General features: G+C 40.7%; 1 protein-coding gene across 2 annotated transcripts in view; it reads left to right on the plus strand.

The window, feature by feature from the left end:
- Positions 1 to 20,159, plus strand: part of nos1 (nitric oxide synthase 1 (neuronal)) — a 35,160-nt gene that overhangs the window by 8,769 nt on the left and 6,232 nt on the right. For both annotated transcript variants that reach the window (XM_025053280.1, XM_025053279.1), the window contains exons 4-24: positions 1,173 to 1,318; positions 1,423 to 1,585; positions 2,623 to 2,714; positions 5,143 to 5,284; positions 5,384 to 5,523; positions 6,256 to 6,430; positions 6,943 to 7,044; positions 7,458 to 7,652; positions 8,391 to 8,476; positions 8,980 to 9,124; positions 10,487 to 10,591; positions 10,956 to 11,017; positions 11,101 to 11,217; positions 12,616 to 12,790; positions 13,386 to 13,524; positions 13,987 to 14,065; positions 14,181 to 14,374; positions 15,491 to 15,660; positions 17,456 to 17,666; positions 18,185 to 18,272; positions 19,990 to 20,111. In XM_025053280.1, the coding sequence (XP_024909048.1) occupies positions 1,173 to 1,318; positions 1,423 to 1,585; positions 2,623 to 2,714; positions 5,143 to 5,284; positions 5,384 to 5,523; positions 6,256 to 6,430; positions 6,943 to 7,044; positions 7,458 to 7,652; positions 8,391 to 8,476; positions 8,980 to 9,124; positions 10,487 to 10,591; positions 10,956 to 11,017; positions 11,101 to 11,217; positions 12,616 to 12,790; positions 13,386 to 13,524; positions 13,987 to 14,065; positions 14,181 to 14,374; positions 15,491 to 15,660; positions 17,456 to 17,666; positions 18,185 to 18,272; positions 19,990 to 20,111 (2,848 nt within the window). The remainder of the gene's footprint in view (positions 1 to 1,172; positions 1,319 to 1,422; positions 1,586 to 2,622; positions 2,715 to 5,142; positions 5,285 to 5,383; positions 5,524 to 6,255; positions 6,431 to 6,942; positions 7,045 to 7,457; positions 7,653 to 8,390; positions 8,477 to 8,979; positions 9,125 to 10,486; positions 10,592 to 10,955; positions 11,018 to 11,100; positions 11,218 to 12,615; positions 12,791 to 13,385; positions 13,525 to 13,986; positions 14,066 to 14,180; positions 14,375 to 15,490; positions 15,661 to 17,455; positions 17,667 to 18,184; positions 18,273 to 19,989; positions 20,112 to 20,159) is intronic.

Here is a 20,159-nt window from a genome sequence, read left to right on the forward strand (position 1 = left end):
GGACCGCCAGCTCATGGTGTGTGTATGAACAGTACAAGTGGGCGGTTCAGTGTGACATGCCAATTTTAGCAACGTCGGGGTCGTTGTCAATTCTCCGCGTCAACTGCACGGCGTTGCCATAATTTCTGTCATCTGATTTCGCTCATTCAATTGTTGCGAAAGAAAGTGAAGTGAGCATTTACCAGAGGCCGGAGTTAGAGCTGACTTCAATTCTCATCATATTTAACTGACCACACAAGGCTGCTCCCAGCTATGAGCAATTTCTCCAGCATCTGTTTCTCTGTATTTCCTCTGCAAAGATCCTTCCTTCCAGATACCTCAATGACCTAATGAACATTCAGAGCAGCCGTGTGTGAACGACATTATAAAATAAATCATCAAACTAATGTGATGCTTTGTATGCATTCGGCGTTTGGAGCTCATTTTGTTAAGAAATTTATTGTGGCGTGCATTATGACCTAATCATCCTGAAAACTGACATGAAGGGTTAGCCGTGTCAAGTTAGCGCGTATGTTGTAATTGCAACAGTTTTATCTACAGGATGCCTTTCCTGATTTAACACCATAAACCTTTCACCTGGCTTCTACACCAGTAAATGTTTCAACATTTTTTTTAAAGGCTGGGCTAACTAGCGTACTACTAGTAGTATTATTATTATTAAGTACTAGGTTTAAGTTGGTGTTCGGGCTCGTCTTCTTGTAATATATTTTTACCAGTTTTACACATTAATACTTTATGCCTACATTGCAAAAGTCATGAAAAAGACAGAAGTGTGTCAACACAGTCTTTACCTCCGATTGACTTACACTGATATTTTACTGTTGACTGAACCAACAGTCATAATCACTCAACGTTACTCCACGTGTAAGGAGCACTTACACAGGAACACACCGAGCCGCCTATCATTTGTAACAGGTGCTCACAATGAAGAAAATTAGTGGCTACGTGATCAGAGGATCTCGGTGCTGTCAGTCCTGCAGGATGGAACTGTCACAAAGTGATTTTAGATACGAGCATCTCAGTGAGATCAGATTGAACAACTGATAGCTCCTCGACGTGTAGATCTGTCTAGTTCCTCCTCTGTCAATGTTGATTGACTTCGAGTCGTCAATGCCCTGATGATTAAACGCACAGAAAACACACCTTAAATCTCACTGCTCATGCGTCATCAGGTGCAAGTCTGCCCAGAAAATGCATGCCTGGGATCGGTGATGATGCCGAACCATCTCGTACGCAAACCAGATGACCTCAGAACCAAAGAGGAGCGACTCACGCTGGCCATAGACTTCATAGACCAGTACTACTCCTCCATCAAGAGGTGAGCTAACCCTGCTGTGTCTAAAGATAAAGAACGAGATGAAATACAGAGACGACCAGAATGTAGTGAGTAACCATAAACTGTTATCCTTGTTTTTCAAACAGACATAGCTCAAAGGCTCACATAGACAGACTGGAGGAGGTGACCAAGGACATCGAGACTACAGGAACGTACCAGCTAAAGGACACTGAACTGATTTATGGAGCCAAACATGGCTGGAGAAATGCTGCCCGGTGTGTAGGAAGGATCCAGTGGTCCAAGCTACAGGTAAGAGAATAGTAGCTAATGCTAAAAGCTAACACCGGTGCGAGTAGGTTAGTCCCAGAAGACTTTGTGGTCTGATTATCAAATTCACAGGAAATAGACAGGAAAATTAAAAACAGGAAAATTGGTTTGACACGTCTTTGAGTCTTACTTCTTTGACCAGGCTAAAAGCTATGCACGCTGTTACAAATCCACAAAAGATAATGCAACGCACCAGGGAAACTTCATGTGCATAATTTTTTGCGCCAATAACAATGACAGGTGACGATGAAACCACGGACGCTGCGAGTTATACCACGCTGTGACAAATCATCAGTCAGTCAGTCAGTCAGCTCAAATCAATCTATTTATATTGCCCTTTTCACACAAAGAGGAGGTAACGCAAAGTGCTCCATCGATCATTTATCAGAACTGTCAGCAGTAAGAAATGACTGGGACATGAAAAGTGTTATTTGGTATTTTTAAACCATCTTACTTTTCAGGTAGATTTATGAATTCTTAGTCGCCATTTTTTCATGCTACAGTTCCCTTTATTTCTGTCTGTTATCAACTCATGGTCAGTGGTTCCATGGTATAGTGCAGGGGTCACCAACCCTTTTGAAACTGAGAGCTACTTCAAGGGCACTTAGTAATATGAAGAGCTACTAATAATTAGTTGTGGGACATATGATGGTTGACAAGAGGTAAGAGGACCTCTTGTTGACTAGTTTTATTTTCAGAACATACGACATGGGCACAAGAGCTATCAGGTGCTCCTGAGCACCACATTGGTGACTCCTGATATAGCGGTTATCACACCTGCCTTACACACATACTTAATGGCGCCCCCTGTGGCAGGTTTTGTGAATTGAAGTCTTGAACTGAATTTCCCTATTGTAGGACCAATAAGGGAATTCAAAAGATTCTTTAATTATTGTGAAATAATTCCTGTAGTATTTCAAGGAAATTCTTCACTTTGGACATTGTTTTACAGTATATGAGAAAAAAAGATTTGCATTTGAAAGACTTAAAGAGTATGTGTTTTCTAAATTGTTCCTCAGGTGTTTGATGCTAGAGACTGCACAACAGCTCATGGAATGTACAACTACATCTGTAACCATATCAAATATGCAACCAACAAAGGCAACCTGAGGTAAAAAAAAACAAACAAACAATCCCTTTTTTACTCTGTACTTAGCATCTGCTTTCTGTTTTTTTTTCTTCCCCTTGTACGAGTTCTTTTGTCTTCTCCGTTCTATCCCTCTCATTCCTCTTCCCATCTGTCCCCTTCATGAATCTCATCAGCCCTCTCCATCCCTGACTACTCAGACTTGACCCACTCTCCCATCTGTCAGCGCACGCTCTGTCTCTTAACGCTGTATCTGACACTGTCTGCTGCCCGTCTATCTGTCAGTGTTACGACACCAATCACTGCCCTGTTGGCACAGTGGCAGACCTTGCTAACAAGCAGTCATTTGTCAGACCTGCACAGCTCTCGCTTACATTCTGCCAAGTCCTAATCACATGTGACATCGCATATTTACTCCTGAGATGATGGATGGCTCCCCACTCATTACTACACTTTGAGCCGGCCTTCGAAGGGACAGCTCACGCACAGATGTTGTTAAAAGCCAACGGGACGATGAATACAGATACACAGTTGAAAACAGGTTTTTGTCAGTGTCAAAGATTTCTATATATGTAAACAAACCAAAAGATTGCAGATTTATTTTCTGCAGGAGGGCTGAAAGATTTTATCAGAAAAAAAATCCAAATGTCAATTGTCTATGAAGATTCTCAGTCATCCAGGTCATGGTCAAGGTTGAAAAGTTCTGTTAGGCAACTGGACGTGAATTTTTTTTCTAAAAGAAGACGTTTCATCTTTCATTCAAGAGGCTTCTTCAGTTCCAAAGAATAAGGCTGCGTCAACTCTCCCCTGTTGAGTGGGCCGTTGGGGTCAAGTGTAAACAGTCGTTAGAAGACTTCGTCTTTGAGAAAATTTTACGTCCATTGCAAATACGCAGATGATGCATATTTTATCGTTTGTGGGTGAAGGTTTTCCTTTAAACCCAGAACTTAAATTACCAAGTGCTTGTGTTTTCGGAGGCTTCAACTTCAGGTCTGAGGCCTGTGTTGGACCAGCCTCACAGACCGCAAGGCAGTCAGTAAAGTCTATGACTGACACAAATGTTAAATGGATTGTGAGGGACCGTTGACTGATTAATATTGTTGATGACAACCACTTCACGGGCGTTTCTAAAGCAACTCATGACTCTGGCATCAAGTCAATCTCAAGATGCACATTAAAGGCTACAATCCAACATTTCCACAAAGCAACATTTTACGTTATACTTTTGCAATTCTATCATTTAGCAGACGGACATCTACTTTTGTTATGTTTTTTATTTCTTTCAAAAAAATGTACTGTAATTGTTTGACAGCCCTAGAATTTTTATTTCCTATTGATATTCTGTGAGGATTCTTGCCTGCCATGCGATAGGTTATGGGCTCCTATTCTACCTGAGAGTTGTCTCAGGAAGGACATCTGGTGTACATCTTTGCCAAATTACTACGCTGACTACTGCTGTGGCAACTGCTGATGAAGGGAAAAAGCTGAAAGAGACTCAGTAGTTATGTTTCAGTTGTCATAAATACTTCAGATGTAGAAGTTTCCCAAACTCTTTTGTACATTACAAGAAATGTTTTAATTTTCAAAAAGTACACATTGGGGTGGCTTACAGTACTGTCATTGTCATTACTGTCAATATATCACTGGCTCATGATCTTTGTTAGTACTGTAAAGTACAATTCACACAGTGGTTATGCCACATATACAGTATGAAGGTATACGAAGAAAGATTTTTAAAAAATAAGCTGTTGACAAAAATGATTAGCCTTTGATCCTAACATTGGGTTAGGTTTCATTATTATCGAGTCACAGTGACCCAGCTCGATTTTCATTGGCTCATTTTTAAACTTGACCTTCAGTAAGTATTTTAATCCTATGGATTTCCTTTTTAAAATCAGGCTTTTGTGCAGCCTACTGTCAATGTTTGTCTTACTAGTACCTAGAAAATCATGGACAGTTTCAAAAATACTTTACTACACTATACTGAAAAAACCCAATTACTACAGCTGTTACAGCTGTTGACTGTGAGCACGGCTGCATCCAATCCTCACCAGCTGCTCTAACCTCACAGTGACTCTACAACCAGCTTAGCAGAATTAACACTTCTAAATGGACGTGACACTACAACACAGATGAGATGGGAAGTTGGCTAAAAGTAGCTTAGCTGCGGCACCCACTGCCGTATGCGTCGTTTGACATAGTCTTGATAAATCCCTTTAGGCAGATGACGTGCATAATTCCAACCATCTGTTAGCATCTTTGTTGATTATCATACTTACATATTCATATAGATCATGTACTGCTGTGCATTGTTGCACAGTTTCTTTGAAGTATGCACAGAGACAAGTGTGCTTGGATTTCACCGCAGAATAAAAGTGACTTAAACAGATATAAAAATTGTAAATAGGTTCAATAGCTATTGTAATTATTATTTTTTGTTTGTGTTTTGCAGATCAGCCATTACAATATTTCCACAGAGGACAGATGGCAAACATGATTTTCGAGTTTGGAACTCTCAGCTGATTCGCTATGCGGGCTACAAACAGCCTGATGGAAGAATTCTGGGCGACCCTGCCAACGTTGAATTTACAGAGGTACCGAGAGTATCTATAGGTGTTTTTTTTTTCTAAGGATACCATATTCATGTGGAGAATAAGTGCATGTGGGTGAATTGTGGCTTTCAATCTCTGCAGATCTGCCTACAGCTGGGATGGAAACCCCCAAAGACACGTTTTGATGTCCTGCCTCTACTGCTGCAAGCCAATGGGAATGACCCTGAACTGTTCGAAATACCTGAAGATCTCATCCTGGAGGTGCCCATCACACACCCAAAGTAAGTGCTGTCTTTTTTCACTCACTAATGCAGTATACACAAGAGTTGTCCAATAATGTGAGATAATTGTGTGATCACAACCAGGAGTGTTATCATCTGTCAGTATTTTTTTCTTTCTTTGCAAGTAGAGCCAGAGCTCTAATAGAATCTATTACAATCATAATGTTCTCATAACATAATCTAGAAATACCCCCCATCTGCTGCTGTGCCAGTTCTTATGGTGACCATGAATAGCGGGGTGCGAGGCTTTGTCCCGTTTTATGCAAATGTGTTTATATTTGAGAAAATAGTTGTCGTTGAACGTAAGCCATGATGCCCTGGAGCTGTGAGGCATTAAGCTTCTGTACGGTATTACTGCTACTCTTCATGAAAACATACACAGATGCAGAGAGAGAGCCATCATTACTAGAGCGAGCATTTCAGAATCCCCTGACACACTGATCACTATGCCAGACTTACACAGAATTGGCATCTCTTTTCTTGCTAGCCTGCACTGACTGGGCCCTGGCTTTGGCAGCAGTTTGCCAGAGACTATGATCACTACACATCTCATCAAATGAGATTAGATCTAGCTCTGTAAATAATATATTGAAGGCAGTGTCACCACGTGTCCTGGATAGAGTTACAAGTAAGTTTGTGTTCTGCTGGCTCAGTTTTGCAGACTAAAGGTGCTTTCAGGTACTCTGACATGACAGTGGTTTCCAGTCCTCACTTCTTGCTCCCCCTCCTCAGGTTTGAGTGGTTCAAAGACCTGGACCTGAAATGGTACAGTCTGCCTGCCGTTTCCAACATGATGCTCGATATTGGTGGCCTGGAGTTCACTGGCTGCCCCTTCAGTGGGTGGTACATGGGCACAGAGATCGGTGTGAGGGATTTTTGTGACAGCTCACGCTACAACATTCTGGAGGTAGTGTGTCTTGCCAATATACAGTGACAGGCAGGATTGGAAGAAGGGGGAGAGAGAAGGACGCACAGATTGGGCTTTGTGCAAAGAGGAGCATGTGCTGTGTTACCAGATGATCCAATCAGGAAACCATTCTGTTTGTTATTGTGCACACTGAGAGAGACAAGCTGATTAAAAGCCTCTCTGTGCTTCGATGCACATGAATTACAGTATTGATATAAATGACAATGTTTACTTAGATACTACAACCAAACGGGTGTTTATGCCCTTACAGTACACGGCTGTACTTTGTATTGATCTGTGATATTCAGTGTCCTTCACAGCTAATAATTACAATTAATCAATTAGATTATCACAAAATCCTTCATTAGCGTTATTACAGACTTTGTCGTCTTGGCTTATTTTAACGTTTTCACACTGTCAAATGACCATATAATAATAACAACAACAACAATAATAATAATAACGATGATAATAATGCATATACACCTACCATTAATGCCTATTACTTACAGGATGTTGCTATCAAAATGGACCTGGACACAAGGAAAACGTCCTCCCTTTGGAAAGACCAGGCGCTTGTAGAGATAAACATTGCCGTTCTCCACAGTTTCCAGGTGAGGGCACCACAAGACTTTTGTAATAGCAAAATGCAGTTAACTCAGGCGGAGAGGTTCCGTTTAGTTTCCACTGCCATTGAAATCAGATAAGTAATAGGAACTATTATTCTAATGGCGTAGCAGTACTTGTGGGGAGATCCTTCCTGTATAAGCATCTCTGTTTTTGGGACCGTTGTGTTTGTGGGGACATATTTCAGGTCCATATTTTTTCAAGGTTTAAAATGTATGTTAGGTTTTAGTTTTAGGTTAGCTTTAATTGGCTATCATGTGTGATAGTTAGGCTTAAGGAAATGGGTACATGTCTGTGTGGAGTTCCCACAGAACACAAAAAAGTCTGTTACTTGTGGTTGCCAATGGTTATTTACTATAATTAATTAAGTTTTTTTATTGGTTTTCCTCTTTTTTTTAAGTCCTGCAAAGTGACCATAGTCGACCATCACTCAGCCACAGAGTCTTTCATGAAGCACATGGAGAACGAGTACCGTGTGCGTGGTGGCTGTCCTGGAGATTGGGTGTGGATTGTTCCTTCCATGTCAGGAAGTATCACACCTGTGTTCCACCAAGAAATGCTCAACTACCACCTCACACCTTCCTTTGAGTACCAGGTGGGCCAATTCATCATAAATCGCACCTGTATTATATTATATATTCTCTGTCTCTATGATAAGCTACATGTGAGCTACTGCTTCTCTATCTTTTCTTGCTTTTAAAAAAGAAGAATCCTTTAGCACGGTGTTTCCCAAACTGTCTTTTTTGGGGACCCATATTTTAAAAGTCGCAAACCTTTGCGATCCAAGTTAATAGACATTATTCACAAACTCCTGGAAAATATGATGCGAGATGACCCCCAAGAGAAATCTCTTGCAAACCCACCTGAGGGTCACGAACCAGTCTTTGGGAAACAATGCCTTTAGCACATTAAGAAAAGAAACGACCAACCTACTCGTTTCAAGATGAAACGACCTCAGATCGTACTGTATGAGGTTCTTTATCTGAGTATGAATTGAATTTTTTTTGCTGAAATTGGTTACAGTAATGACGATAATGATATTCATGGGAAGAAGTTAATTGGTGTTTTAGCGAAAGAAGATCACCACCCATTAAAGGCATACTCTCATGTTTACAAATTGGTTGGCCAATATGGTTGATTAAAGCTGTAATTAGTCAGAATTCATCACCCAAAGTCAAGGAAGAAAGGTTGGGTTGAACGCAAGTAAAATCTACATACGTAGAGGGCTTCACTGTAGAAAAGAAAAAATGCAGGAAAATTCCCATTTTCATTATCATATCTTAATGTCTAAAAATATCTCACCTATATTTCCTTTTTTTCTGTTGTGGTAAAGCCTGATGCTTGGCATACCCACGTGTGGAAGGGAGTCAATGGGACTCCCACCAAGAAAAGAGCTATTGGATTCAAGAAGCTCGCCAAGTGAGTGTCCATTCAACAGATTTTTATAAAGTGATATCTTTTTTTTTACTTGATGATATGATTTGATCGTGATTGTACATAAGAACAAGGAAATGTTTGAGTTCTTAGATACAGAGACACGCTGCATGTGGGATCAGTTAAAGCCACGCAAATGATCACTTCCTGACAAAAGTTAGACACATGGAAAGAAAGCTGATGCTCTCAGCAGTAAAAGTCATCCAATCAACCCCTCAGGGAGCAATCAGAGCTTTGTCTCTTTGTGCTTGTGTTATCACCATGTTTGTGTATAATATAATATAATTGCCTCAAGGATCAGATAAGCTAGGTAATCAAAATTGTTACACACTGACAAAAATGTTGGCTTCCTGATAAAGTACAACACAGTTGTTTGAGTGGCAGTACAAAGTGCTTTACTTGTTACCTGCCTGGCAAACAGATGTCCAAGAGTGATTTGTGTACTTGCTTAGTTATTTAAATTTTTTCGTCTTCTTTACTTTATGCAGAGCTGTGAAGTTTTCAGCCAAACTCATGGGCCACGCAATGGCCAAGAGGGTGAAGGCCACCATACTTTATGCCACAGAGACGGGGAAATCACAAGATTACGCCAACACGCTGTGTGAAATCTTCAAGCACGCGTTTGACCCTAAGGTACACTTGCATTCACTTTGCATCATTCTATCTGACCAGCACCTGATGTGTTGCCATACCAGCAGTAATAGTGCTTCCATAGTGTGACGGTTAACACACCTGCTCTTGCAAGCAGAGAGCAGAGAGTCCTGGATTTGATTCCCAGAGGCACCACATATGGCGCCTCCTGTGGCAGCCTGTGTTGGTTGCGAAGACTCACAAATTTCCCTATTGTGGGACAAATAAGGGTCACCATTATTATTATTGCTGCAGTGGAACCTCAAGATACGAGCATCTCAACATACGAGTATTCCAAGATACGCGCAAGCCAATTTTTTTCTTTGAGGTACAGATTTGTACCAACGCTAGGTGGCCGAGCACTCGGAGCAGCCCACGCCGCCTCACTCGTTCACTTCACAGGTTTGGCGACTTCGGTACGCATCTTCCGCGATATTGTGTTTGCGTTATCCACGTGATTTTCTCTGTAAAAATGTAAGCTAAGTTAAGTTAGATTAATTTGAAGTTTATGTAAGCTACGTAGTGTATGTGTAAGGTACGCTACGGAATCAAACCTTGAGTTACGAGTTCGTATCTTGAGCTTTATTATTGGAAAAAGGGGGTTACTCAAAGAGATCATCCTTATAAACCACCTTCTCTCTAGCTGACGAAGTCGAGCCGACGCCAGCTAGAGCAGAGGCGACGAGTGGGTAGAAAAGGAAAGTGTGTCTTTTGTCACATCTTCCTTTGCAGTTCTCACGAACTGAAGTGCTGCAGGTCAGAGGGAAGATTTGAGCGTGGAAGCTTTGAGCAGAGCAGTTGTTTAAGAGATCCTGCACCTCCCCTGGGTTCGAAAATCTGTTTATAAAAAGACAGAGAAAAGCAAATCATTCCCATGTTTTCCCTCCCGGTTGTATCTTATTGTCCCTTCAGAGGAGAGATTTGTGCATGCGACTGTGGGGATGTGTGTCACTGGGAGTGGGTGTGTGTAAATACATTGCAGGGCAGATGCTGACGCCTGGGGCAAATTTTAATGCTGTGTTTTTTTATGCCTTTGGTTGTATATCATAGTGTGTGAATTGGTGCGTGCATAAAATAGGAGTGCAACCCGTGGATGACAAACACCATCGTGTTAAATGGTATGCATCATGGATTCACACTGTGAGGCGGCAGCATATTATCATCTTGTTAGAGGTTAGGATGGAGTGGTCAATTACAGCCTCCTCCCCCTTCTCCTGCCAAGGGGTATGTGTTCAGCCCTAATTAACATTCTAAAGCTTTTTGTCACCAGAAATGTGCATCGTGGCGTCAAGATGGAGGTAAAAAAAAAATGCTAGGCAAGTGGAGGCTGTGAATAGCTTGGCATGGTGCCCTTTTTGTCTGCAGGTCATGTCAATGGACGACTATGACGTGGTCCACCTGGAGCATGAGACCCTGGTGTTGGTGGTCACCAGCACATTTGGGAACGGTGATCCGCCCGAAAATGGAGAGGTACTATATGTTTTTTTTAGGTAGTGCACCAACTCTTGCAGGTTTGCGTGTTATATTTAGTAGAGATGTCCGATATTAACTTTTTACCGATATGCCGATACACTTCATTTCCGATTGCAATGTAAAACAACATCAATATTAGGACACATTCCATTCTGTTTTTTTTTTTAAGGTTACATCAAACTCAGGGACTACGTTATCGGGTTCTCTTTTAAAACAGTAACAATTGTTATTGATATTACATAATAATGCTAATACTGGCTGATAATAACCGATACTATCTGACATCCATAATATTTAGCATCATGTTTGTCAAGTTACATAATATATGGAAATTACATTTTTAAATAAAATCTTTTTTTAGAAATTTGGAGGGGCTTTAATGGAGATGCGACATCCAACAACAAACAGCACAGAAGATAGGAAGTAAGTTCATTCCCCTAGCCTGTTTGGTGGTTGAATTTAAATCATTATAAACACTGTTCTCCTTTTTCGAACTTGTCATCCAGGAGCTACAAGATCCGGTTCAACAGCGTGTCGTCCTATTCAGACACCCGCAAGTCTTCAAGTGATGAACCAGAGGCCAGAACAAACTTTGAAAGCACTGGACCACTTGCTAATGTCCGGTAAGTGACACCAGACCAAGTCAATAATTAATGCTTCATTTGGACCAGTCACTTTCTATATTTTCACTTCCTTCAAATGCATTTAATACTGGGTGACAGTGAAGTGAAACTGAATCCCCTGTCATTGTGACACAACATACCACCGCACACCCAGTATGTGGGGGCGGTGGTATGCTCAGTTCACCTCATTGATATTCTGACATTTTGATATTTAATCTTTTTTTCAGCAGTAGTTTACTTAAAGGGCTAACCCAGAGAACCTATAAAACGGCATTGTTGTAGGTACTGTCTACAGAAGTGACAAAAAGACAAATCAGCTTTATTACTTATTGTAGATATACATACACGTAAACACAAGAACTTTGATGCTTTACATTAACCAATCCCCCTGTGGAGCAGTGGGTACTCTTAAAATCATCCAGGAATTTTAGGTACTAGCTCCAAAAACTACAGATCAATCCTCCATCTTTGGACTACAGGTTGTACAGGCATGTTGAGGTGAGTTTAATGAATTGGTAATAAAATTACTCCTGCAGGTATGAATTGGTTTGCTTTCCTAAAGTTCAACCAATCCTTTTCTGCAGAAGTGGCATTGAATATCTGATTCCATTCTCACGCAAATCCAGCTGCTTCTCACTTTGGCCTTCAGATGCAGGAATTATTCTTATTATTTTCAAGCAATAGGCAGAAGACAGGAGGCGGAGCTGGAGGTGGCAGAGTTAAAGATGCTAAGATTCTCTTTAGGAGTGACAAGAATGGACAGGATCAGGAATGAGGTCATTAGAGGGACAACACAGACAGGAAGGTTTGGAGAAAAAGCTAGAGAAGCCAGATTGAGATGGTTTGGACATGTGCAGAGGAGGGACAGTGGATACATTGGTAGAAGAATGTTAGAGATGGAGCTACCAGGTAGGAGAAAGAGAGGAGATATATGGATGTAGTGAGGGAGGACATGCAGATAGTTGGAGTCAGAGTAGAAGATACAGAGAACAGGGAGAGATGGAAATCAATGATCTGCTGTGGCAACCCCTGAAAAAAAAAAGGGACAAAGCCGAAAGAAAAAGAAGAAGATTCTTATTATTTTCAACTGAAGCTTGTGACCGGCATGTAAGACTTAAATCCCTGGTACTCTACCTGGATATCATGATCACGATCTACACTAAACCTTAGAAATTATCTTTGTTATGCATTTGTATAACCTGGTGTAAATTTAAGAAATGTGCTTCTGTTTAGAATGTTATATTTTTGCAGTGCCATTTACAGTGTAAAATTCACTTGAGTGGGTAAAAGACAAGTTGTTTTTTTTTTTAAAGTTTTTATGACAGTTTTTCTGCAGGAGTGTGTGTGTTTTCTATTACCACTGTCTATTTCACTTACCTTGTGTTTGCCTCTTCTAAGGTTCTCAGTGTTTGGCCTTGGCTCCAGGGCCTACCCACACTTCTGCGCCTTTGCGCACGCTGTGGACACGCTGTTTGAAGAGCTGGGGGGAGAACGCATCCTACGCATGGGCGAAGGAGATGAGCTGTGTGGTCAAGAGGAGTCTTTTAGAACATGGGCCAAGAAGGTTTTCAAGGTCTGATTGGTGGGCTGGGAGCTCTTTGGGCTTGGCTCTTTGAATGTCACTAAGGCTAAGACAAAATGTTCTAAGACAGGTATTTTAATTAGAGAAAGGTTTGTGATTTGAATAATTAAACATCTTTAGATGTGTCTTTATTTGATTAGGTTGAATCGGCAAGTAACATTTTTTCAACTAAAGCAAACCATATATTTTGATATACCATATATTTATTCTGATGTAGCTCCATCTCATTGTTTTCTTTTCCCAAAACTGACTACAACGAAGACATTCCATAGTGGAAACGGCACACCCAAAAGTGTTTAGACTCAAATTCAGACTCAGTATATTGAAAAATATATTTTCTTAGAACATTTGACTTACCCTTTTATAAGTGACATGTCTGTGACTTGATTGATGATTCAATGATTTGATTTCTCTTTCACAACGACAACCCGAATCAAAGCAAAATCAACTACTCACTTCTGGTTAAGGTAGTACTGGAGTTGGGTTCTTTCCAAAGACATTTTACTCCACGGCTGGGTCAACTGAGAGTATTAAAGAACTGTTACTCTTCTCTTTTTAGCACGCTTTATCTTTGTTCAAACTTAAGGCTGCCTGCGACGTCTTTTGTGTTGGCGATGACGTCAACATTGAGAAAGCCAATGACTCTTTGATTAGCAATGATCGCAGCTGGAAGAAAAGCAAGTTCCGCTTGACGTACACAGCAGAGGCACCGGTGCTTACACAAGGTAAATGAAGTAACAAACAATGGCAAGGTTAAAATCATGACCTCCTGTTCCAAGGTTTTATTACATGACAAGTTTATTTGTTGCTGATTTCTTGAAAGATTTACACTTTCCTGTTATAACCAATACCTGGATAAAAGTATTTAGGGTTTTAAACCCCTCAATTGATCACCCAGGTTTTCCTCAGATTTCAACTATACAGCATTTTTATTCCTGATCTTAAGTTTGACGGGTAAATGTGTGACATGGTACCACATACATCTCCAGTCAAGTCTTGGTCCAAGGCCTTGTGACCTGCAATTGCCCCAAAACAAACAACGTCCAAAACAGAAAATATTGTTGTACTAAATCTATGGGTTGTACCAAAAATCATGAATGTATATAATAATGTACAGTAGTGAACAACTGTTCAATTGATACCGAAGTGTCAAGAATTTGTTTTGATTCTGATTCTCCTGTTAACAGCATTACACGTAATTCACAAGAAGAGAGTTTATGCAGCAAAGATGCTGGAATCACAAAATCTACAAAGTTCCAAATCTAAGTGAGTACACAGAGAATATACACATAACATGCTCCATGTAGATTTGTATTGTGTGTGTATGCACTCGATGGAGCAGACTGAAAATGTTGCACTTCATCCATTATCTCTTTTTTAGTCGCTCTACCATATTTGTGCGACTGCACACAAACAACCACGACAAGCTTAGCTACCAGCCCGGCGACCATCTGGGCATCTTTCCCGGCAACAACGAGGACCTGGTTATGAATCTCATAGATAAATTGGAGGATGCTCCACCTGTCAATCAGCTAATCAAAGTTGAGTTCCTGGAGCAAAGGAATACGGCACTGGGTAAGTGATGCTATTAGCTAAGTCACACTAGTTACATGAAATTAGATGGCTCATACTTGTGTGAGCGCTCCAGGGTCACAAGCATTATTAAAGTGTGCAGTATGGGGTTGGAGGAGGGGGATTCTGTGTCTAGTGGTCTCAGGTGAAATCTTTGGAAACAAAAAGATATTTATTCGCAATCTTAACACTAACTAAAAGTGAAATTAAATGAAAGTGAACTATCATGATCTTTGTCATTGTGACACAGCACACCAATGCACACAACGAAATGTGACCTCTGTATTTTACCCAGCTTAAGCACCTGGGGACAGTGCCGTGCTCAGAGCACCTCAGTGGTAACTTGGCAGCTGGTGGACTCAAACCTCTAACTGTCCAGACCAAAGACCTTAACTACCCAGTCACCATTGCCCTAAGTGTAGCAAAGAAAGACTGTTAACTACCACTGCTCGTAATGATGTATATATGTGTATATATATATATATATATATATATATATACAATAGTGAAGGTAGCGTAGGATGGTCTGTATTGTAATTTGTTTTTTGGGCAACACCATCTTCATATCATTCACTTAAGTGGCCGTGGTAAGTGTAGATAGTAAGTTACACAGTTTGTTACCATAAACCTTTCACAGCTTTCCCAACTCCTACCTCCTATTTAATTTTAGTCTTGTCAGGTGTCAGTGACAAAACTGAAAATCTTTCCATCAACTCCTGAAAACATGCTCTCGTACTATTTTAAGAGAATGTTCCACAGTGAACATTGTGAACATGGACCTTGTGGTATGGCCATTCTTCTGAGAAAGAGCAGCTATCTCCAAATCTTAAGGACACAAGATTTACTAGGTTCCTGGGCAAGATTTGATAATCCCCAAGTCTCCCCCTGGTCTCTTGTATCATGCAAAAAAAACTGCATATGAAGTCACGATATGAAGATACAAGTGTGAGTGAAGGGTTCTTTTTAAATATTTGTGGAAGGGTCCAAATGAAACTGTCTTGTAAAGCTCATTGAGTAGCCCTCAAATCCAGAGAAGAGAAGTTTAAATACTGATAAAATACTTTTCTTGTTTACTCATGTTTTTTGTTGCTAATGCCTCTTTGACTTCACTTTTTACAGGTGTGATCAGTAACTGGACGAAAGAATCTCGTATTCCTCCCTGCACCATCGACCAAGCCTTCCAGTACTTCCTGGACATCACCACCCCACCAAGCCCTGTGCTCCTGCAGCAATTTGCTGCTCTGGCAACTAATGATAAAGAGAAGAAGAAACTAGAGGTCCTCAGTAAGGTAATCCCACTCACAATCTCTCTGGGTTATAACAAATACTGAAATACTGACCTTAAGGACTGAGGTGCTTTGACCTCCGATGCTACCGCATTGAAACTGGCTCTGGAACTGTCCATGAACTAATGAGGTGGTGTACCAGTTTTATGTAAGATTATGTTCTGATGCACCCGACGTCAGGGTGTGTAAGAAAACCACAATGATTTATGATACATTGCGTTAAGCCTCTGAGTCATACTTGAATTTAAATTTCTTGCAATTTGGATACTCACCTTTTCCCTTCTTTGAGGTACTTTGCAATTAGCAAAGAAAGATATTTTTTAAAAATCTAGCTGTGGTATGGTATCAAGGAACCAACAGCCCACTGAAGGTCAGAGACCCAGTGTTTGGGCATTGAATATCTGTAGCCAGTATAAGCTTTATGCTCAACAGCAATCAACACAGTGGCGCTTTGGCCCAGAGGCACTGTCTCTGTCATTGGTGTGGAACCCCAGGGTTCACCTCCTGGGCAAGTTCGAATCCCGGTTAGGGCGGTTGGTACCTTCCAGTGGACTCACCACCCGCAGGAAGGTTTGGTATGGTGCAATGTGATTTGGGTGGCGACTGCTGCCCCCGCGACCCGGTAACGGATAAGCGGATGAAAATGGATGGATGGATGGGCAATCAACACAATCATCACGTTTGCTAACTTGATATGGGACTGTGAGTTGTTTTGATCCACTCCGCATCAATGGAGTTAAGGAGTAAGACTGTACGGCTAGTGCCAAATTAAAACTGTCGCTCTTTCTAACCCATAGTCAATCTTACTTTACAGCGCCTCCCAGAGCTCAATCTTCATTTTTGTCAACACATGGAAAAGGCCATGGAAAAGGCCAGGGAAGTGACTCATGCTGTATTTCCATACAGACTTCTGAATTTTTGGAAGAAGACACAGTAGAGTAGAAAGGGGCACTGCAGATTAGATTTTTTTTTTATGTGCTAAATCTTGACCATGTTTCATGAATATAGAATTGTGTTTCTCTGACTTTTCTAATCATTTTATTATGGAAGCAAATCCATAGTAAACTTTAAAATGGGGTAAATAATCAAATTTTTAGTGAAAAGCTCTCTGACAAAAAAAAAAAAAAAAATCAGCGAGCACAACAACAGGAATCAGAGGACTTTCACTTTTAGACCTGTAAACATATCTGACTCAAAAACAGGAGGCGGCCACAGACACAGCACTTCACCAAACCCCATCTGCCGCTTTGTTTATCATGACTGACATGTGGAGAGAAGGAAATTGCAGACTGAGCCTTAAAAAAGACAAATTATTTTTCTGCACTTTTATTTTGGAGATACTAATTAACCACTGGATGCAGATGAGGAGTCCTGTTGTTTGAAGCACCTTAACAATAAACAGTTTAACAAACCAAACAAACAAATTAACCAACCACACGTAAGGATGTATGAGTTTGCAATTATTTTTTTTATGAAAAAACAAAACAAAAACAAAACTCCATTAATTAAAAAAATAAAAATGGGGTTTGGTGAAGTGTTCTGTCTGTGGCCGCCTCCTGTTTTTGAGTCAGACATGTTTACAGGTCTAAAAGTGAAAGTCCTCCTCCGCTGATTTCCTGTTGTTATGCTCGCTGATAACGTAGGTCTCTTAAGCTCAACGGTACTTTTTTTTTAGACCACCGTGCATAACAAAAAAACAAATTAAAAACACTTGAAAAATAAATGAGCAACTGTCTATTAAATGGAATTAAGCAAAATTCAAAACACAAATGTGCATCCGTCCTGTTTCTCCTCTCAGGGTTTGCAGGAATACGAGGAGTGGAAGTGGTACAACAACCCAACCCTGGTGGAGGTGATGGAGGAGTTTCCCTCCATCCAGATGCCGTCCACTCTGCTGTTGACCCAGCTGCCTCTGCTACAGCCTCGCTATTATTCAATCAGCTCTTCTCCTGACCTACACCCAGGAGAGATTCACCTCACGGTCGCTGTAGTTTCCTATCGAGCCAAAGGTAAGGACCTCCTTGTGAGGCACACCTTGTGACTCCTACCAAACATTATCTTGCATTTCGCAAACTAGGTAAATGGACAGAGAATAACGAGCTACCAAACACGATGATGAACAGTAGTTGCCCGAATTTGATTTTTTTTAAATTAAAAATATGTGGGAATTGCAGTGTGTCATCTGCATATAGAGTACGTACGTTGTGTATTATATGGTCCCCCACCTCTGCAATAAGCATCCACTTTTCTCAGCCAATAGATCATCAACGGTGACTATTATTTCCCTCTCACACATGGAATGCTTATTTCAAGTAGGTTAGCATGATTGTACAAGGGAATGGTGAATTACTGTAATTTCCCTTTTAGAGAGCAAAAGTGTCGAAATTGGCCTGGCCCTGGAAAACACACACATCCTCTCAACACACACACACACACACATTCATGTCTTTAACGCTCTGAAACAGAAGCAGAGGAACAGGAAAGACTACAGGAACAAAGTGTATTTTATTGTAACTGTCTGTTTCAGATGGCGCTGGACCTCTCCACCATGGAGTGTGCTCTTCGTGGCTCAACAGGATAGAGAAAGGAGAGATGGTGCCGTGTTTTGTCCGAAGGTATGTATCGCAATCTCTTTTCTCAGAGAATTCCCCGGAAGGGTCTGCAGAGCACTGTCGTGTGTTTGACAATTAAAGAGCAAATCTGAAATGCTAACCTGAGAAGCTAACAACCAATAGCTCAGCAAAAACAGACACTGAACAAGGAGGAGCAAAACGGATACTATTTGCAAAAATGGACAATCTGGATCCTTGAGAAGTGAATGTTTTGTCAGCAACAATGTGAAGAAAAACAACTGTCACTAAAGCAAAAAATAAATAAAGCAGTACAAAAAGATACAGTAGCAGGCTACCAGGTAAAACAAAAAGATGTGCTAATAAGACGCGAGAGTCTTTGAGAGCAGTCTTCTCTTTTCAGGTCCCGCGTTAACAAGAATTGGACTAACAGAAAACCTCTAACTCTTCATTGTTGTCGTTCCACCGTCTCTGTTACTAAGCAACTGGCTGGTCCCTGCCACGGAATATTCGGACACATTTACTGACAATACAATGTAGTCAGTCACTCTTAGAGTTGCTGGTTTGCCTCCAAGGACGCAGATCACAGATAAACTGAGTACAGATCCAGGATATGTTGGACAAAAGCTGTCGCAGTCACCAAGCAGCTGTAAAGGTCAAAGGGCCTGACAATGGATGATACCCATGGATAAAAAATGAGAAAGATAGAGAAAGGGAGGTGGAAAGACAAGGACAGATAAGCAAATTTTAAAATGAAAACTACTGTATTTTTGAATGGAAGCTCCTGCAGGGGGTGCTATAGACAGGGTTATTATACCTTGGACTATAAGTTGAGTATGTTATTTCCATGGTCATCATGCGTTTCTTCTTCTCACCACCAACCTTACCACTCACTCTCTTAGGACTCATCACTATTATGAAGAATAATGCGCAAAATAGAGAGAAGATCACATAGATAACACAAACACAATACAGAAGACCCACAGGAGATGCGTACAAAAGTCGTCGAACACGTGAAGTGAACGAGTGAGGCTGAGTGCTTGGCGTCTGTAAGCCTACTTGTATCTCAAATCTTTACCTGAATCTCAAAGCAGAAATTGGCTCAAAGGCTTGCTCGTATCTCGGAATGCTTGAATGTCGAGACGCTCGTAATATATATATATATATATATACTTAGATACTTATTACTCATACACGCTTTTTCTACCCTTCTCTACCATGAGATTTTTTTTATTTGAAACTCTCTTGTATTGTCAACCTCTTGTTAGAGCAGTTACTTTGAAATGTTTTTCCACTTCGAACAAAGTCAAAAAAGAAAAATCAGACACACTAAATTCGAACTCTTTACAAAGCGTAACTAATTTTGACAGGTTTGTCACGGAAGTGTGGATAAAAAATTTATATTTCGTTTGATTTAAATTTTGTTCTTTTCCGAGGTATTAAAACTGCATCACGCCATGCGACACTTCACAAAATTTTAACGCTAAATCGTTTTTAACCAGTGGGAGACTTTAGAAAAGTTATGACATGTTATGACAAGTCAAGACATGTCTCTTTTTGACTAACTTTTTGACTAACTGTGGTACTTTTCAATTCCCTCCACTCCTCAAACTTCTGCTTCTAAGTTATAGTGTTAGCACTGTGGAACATTTTCACCGAGAGGTTTTGTTGCGACTACTTGCAGTACTAAGAGTATAGGAGCGTATTCTGGTCATGTACAATGACAGACGTTAACATGTGTGTTTTAATGTTGCCCTTTCAGTGCCCCATCCTTCCAGCTTCCCAAAGACAAGCAGGCTCCTTGTATCCTGATTGGTCCAGGAACGGGTATCGCCCCATTCAGAAGCTTCTGGCAACAAAGACTGTTTGAACGTGAGCACAAAGGTTAGAGGAGTTTTATGCACTACAGTAAAAAAAATTTCAAATATACAA

The sequence above is a fragment of the Cynoglossus semilaevis genome, chromosome Z (assembly GCF_000523025.1).
Source record: "Cynoglossus semilaevis isolate Cse_v1.0 chromosome Z, Cse_v1.0, whole genome shotgun sequence".
Classification (NCBI taxonomy): domain Eukaryota; kingdom Metazoa; phylum Chordata; class Actinopteri; order Pleuronectiformes; family Cynoglossidae; genus Cynoglossus; species Cynoglossus semilaevis.